Source organism: Haplochromis burtoni, unplaced genomic scaffold (assembly GCF_018398535.1).
Source record: "Haplochromis burtoni strain Fernald_Lab_line unplaced genomic scaffold, NCSU_Asbu1 Contig_2966, whole genome shotgun sequence".
NCBI lineage: Eukaryota > Metazoa > Chordata > Actinopteri > Cichliformes > Cichlidae > Haplochromis > Haplochromis burtoni.
In genome coordinates, this window is record NW_024585327.1 from 3,226 (window position 1) to 7,376 (window position 4,151).

Below are 4,151 nucleotides of genomic sequence, written 5' to 3' on the forward strand. Positions count from 1 at the left end.
AGCTTGAAGGAAATCTTTCTACAAACAATACATTTGTAACTTAGTTGGATTCTTAAGTGACAGCAACATAAATGAAAAGTTTGCCAGTTTACAAATTCTAGTTGGTGTCCATTATGCCCAATTCAGGGTAATTTTGCCAGTTTCCATTGTATCTGCTTTTATTTTTATTATAAACTATATATTAAGATGTCTGTGAAGGTTCTCAGTCATCCAGGTCATCGTAGTCAAAGGAGCTTGCAAAGAAAAGCGTCTGGACTTCTTCTTTAAAGAAGTCCAGACGCTTTTCTTTGCAAGCTCCTTTGACTATATATTAAGATGAAGACCTTTGTATAAATTTATATACACAGGTATATAAAATAATTATTCTGTTTGTTTTTTATTATCAAGTAGAAACTGTTCATTAGAATCTAGCCCTTACAATACAAATGTATGTAGACACAATGCAAATTGGCTGCATAAATACCAGAAACGGTCTTTGGAAAATATTTTTTTAAAAATTGTGCTTAACAATCTTAACAGAATTTAGTCTCTGCTTGACAGCAAAAGTTATTTTTAACTGTAAAAAAATACACGCAATAATGGGTTATTTGGAAACCTAAAGCCATGTAAATTCTGATGGAACCACAAATACTTACCTCCACCACCTCCCCTTGGACTGTGATGAGCCCGCCACTTGTGGAGCCCATCTTCAGAGGTGTCAGTGGAGCAGGAGGATATAGAAGATGCTCTGCTTCGGTGAAACGATCCTCACTAACAGTTAGGTTTGCAGCCTTAAAAAATTGGGTTCGTGCAGTTATATTTATATTGTATGGTGGGGCCGCGCCCCTGAGTTCATACCCCCTCATTATGTAGCATCCCCCCTGCTGGATTTTAGAGGAGAATTCCTCAAATATTGTGACCTTGGTCACAGTCTGGGTATCTGTGATGGCTGCCACAGTGTTCTTTTTGGTAATCAGGGGTGTAGCTGTCCCATCTTGGAAGTGCCAGCTAGTGACCCTCAGCTGGTCGCATGATCTTAACACTTTGAAATGCAGTGGGGGTGGCCGGAAATACGGTGTGTCAGGGCGAGTATTTAGAAGCTTCATCAAAGCCATTCTGAAAAAAAGGCAACACAAAAAATATTAAAAAGTTAATACATTTCTGTTACAACCAAGGGTCATATAATATGGTAACACCTGTAGATTTTGTGCAGTCTCTTTGCTTTCTGATGTCAAACAAAAGTCAAAAATACCTTTCTGAGGTTCCCGCTTAAAAATGACAGGCCAAAAAACCCAGGCCTGTCTAAAAGTATTTTTCTGATATTAAATACAATGTTGGTTTTAAAATAAAGCTAACAGTTCTAAGATTTCATTGAATTAATGCAAATATTACAGCAAAGAGAGTTGGTCAAAGTAACTGAAGACTGAACTCATACTCAAAGAACCAATGAGATGTTTTTTCTTACCAAATTTTTATTCATTTATTTTTTATATTTTCTAGCATATAATGCCCTTTGAAAATATGCTGGCAATACACTCCAGAAAATAAGGAATCATCACATGAATATTATCTCTGCAAAGATTGATGCTGCTGAAGTGAAACACAGTGAAACAACAGTTTTAGTTAAGACAAAGCTGGGTATTCATAATTTGTGAATAGCTTCTTTGGCTCTAAATTTGTGAACAAGAAATGATTTAACTTTATTTAAATGCCTAAAATATTTGTTGTTTGTTGGAGATCCCCCCCACACACACACACACACACACACACACACACACACACACACACACACACACACACGCACACACACACACGTAATGCACTTGCATAGTTCCTGTGGCTGTGGCTCTTTCTATTGGTCCCCTTTGTTAATCATTTGAGCCAATAGAATGACAGTAATCTAGTACGCTTTCATGTCAGTCACAACCTCTGTAACCGCGCAGAAAATGGCCTTTTTTTGACGAGTAATGGCTCTGAGGCATTGTGGGAAATGAAGTTATTCAGAATATGGTTTCCATTAGGTTTTTGTTAACTCTTTTAGCTTAATTCCTATTGGTTATTCAGTTTTTGTATAGCTTAATTGAGAAAGTGCTAGAAAGTGTTGTTGCCAGGGCAGAGTGCCAGCCTTAAGCAAAGTTAGAGACTCACAGCTCAAACTTAACATCTTAAAGTTTATAAAACTGTTATAGATCTTGAAGATTTGTCAAATTCGTTAAGATCTTAATATTTCATATAAAAAATTAGGACTGAAATTATTTTTCATTAATACATTTAGATCTTTTTTTCAATTAAATACCCATGAGACAATAAGTTCATCAACTATGACACCCACTAATATATTACTGTCAATAGTAAATGTGAATTTATTGATAATGAATTTCTCTGCAATAGAAACGTAACATAGGAAAAAGAAAGAAAAGTCAGATTAAGTTTTGGTACTTTGACAGTCTTTATATTGACAGCAAGTTAAATGGCTAGATCTTGTGTCTTGCCCTATATTGTATTATACATATTATAAGGGTAGTAAAAAAAACACCCTCAAAATTCAATCCGGTTGTTCAGTCTTACTTCACTAGCCGTGTCTGGACCTAAACTCCATATATCAAACGATCACTATGGCATTACTGAGAGTTGAAAAACTGTCTAAAGTCTTTCATCTTTAATAAAATGATCAGCGTTCTGCTCTACCAGGTGTAACAATTGAGTTTAACATCCAGGCATCCATGAAAACAGAATTTATGACATTTAACGGAGTTAGAAGTCGGATACTTACGTTTTATGAAGTTTTTATGAAGCCGTCTGTGTCCCTCGAAGTATCTTGGAAAGATTCAGAAAGATCAAATAAGGTTCCCGCCGGTCTTTAAGTTACAACTTGTGACGTAATCTGTTATCACCCGCCCTGATTGGCTAACTACGATTGTGTTTCGTGATTGGACTGCCTTGTGCTGATTTTATGTTATCACTGTTTTCGGGGTTTTTTGTTTGTTAACTCGTCTAATTTTAATTATGGAATTATCATTACTATTTTATAAGTCTCAAACGTAAAATTTGAGATTTATAAAATCTGTTATAGGGCTTTGGAGTTGACGTCACGCCGCAATGCATTGTGGGAGCATGCCACCATTTTATCAGGCCACGAATCAAAACAAACACACTCGTTTGGACGGAAGATACAAACCGTACTTAAAAGCAGCTCAAAACAAAAAGAACTTTATAGACTCAGATTGTGTCGGATGAGAAGAGACGGTACTTGCAAAAAATAGCGTGCATTGGAAATGTGGACCCGTATGAAAAAACGGCAGTGGAGCAGAAACCCCGAAGCCTGATATATTTCCGTACCTGTGGAGTCAGCGCATACACAGCGAACCATTTCGCAATTATAAATGTCTGGAGGCGCACATCCGATTAACCAATGGTTGGTTACAAGATTTGGCTATTTTTAGACTCCACGTTGTGAATACGTCATCATTCAAACAAAGGTAAGTCAGCTTGAGTACTGCCAGTAAAATGCGTTTGATTTCCCTCCGAACATTCAGATTAGTGCAGCATAAATTCATTCATGAGGGGAAATTACAGTGAGAACATGTTGAGGCTCTGTTAGATGGATAATATAGTGAGTTCAGTGCACTGATATGACTGATATGTAAGCCCAGCATTAGAGTGCCTCTGTGCTGGGCAGACACTGTGCGATTTTTGGCCCATTTTGAGCCGTTTTTTCAGTCGTGCGGCCGTTTTGGTGATCGGCCCGATTTTGGCCTGCCTCGTGCATCGTGTAGTATACGTGGGGTAACGAGAAGTGATTAACACCTCACGACCAGCTCCCGATCATCAATCGCTTGGTCGTGAGGGTGTCACCGCAGTTTGTCACACTGCGCACGCGCAAACACAAATGTCAGCGAAAAAGACGGCGCAGCACGGCTGTGCAGCGTGTGATCTGGACACAAGCGATGGAGGCACAACTTGTAGAACTTTGGAAAGCTCATCCGAGCCTTTTCGATGTGGCCTCACAAAATTATCACGACCACAACAACCGTGAAAATAGTTGGATTTACATTGCTGCTCAATCACAGCTGCCTGATCAATGTTTTTCATTAGCAATTTAGCAAAGTTGATGGTGGTGGCGTGTCTGTGTGAGTGAAAGACAGAGAGGGGAGCGAGCGACAGAATTTCTG

General features: G+C 38.4%; 1 protein-coding gene across 1 annotated transcript in view; it reads right to left on the bottom strand.

Annotated features, from left to right (window-relative positions):
• Window positions 1–3,791, bottom strand: part of LOC106632916 — a gene marked incomplete in the record, with an annotated part of 5,151 nt that extends 1,360 nt beyond the window's left edge. The window contains 2 exon segments of the mRNA XM_042217779.1: window positions 645–1,095; window positions 2,753–3,791. Coding sequence (XP_042073713.1) covers window positions 645–1,094 — 450 coding nt within the window.
• Window positions 3,792–4,151: the final 360 nt, after the last annotated feature.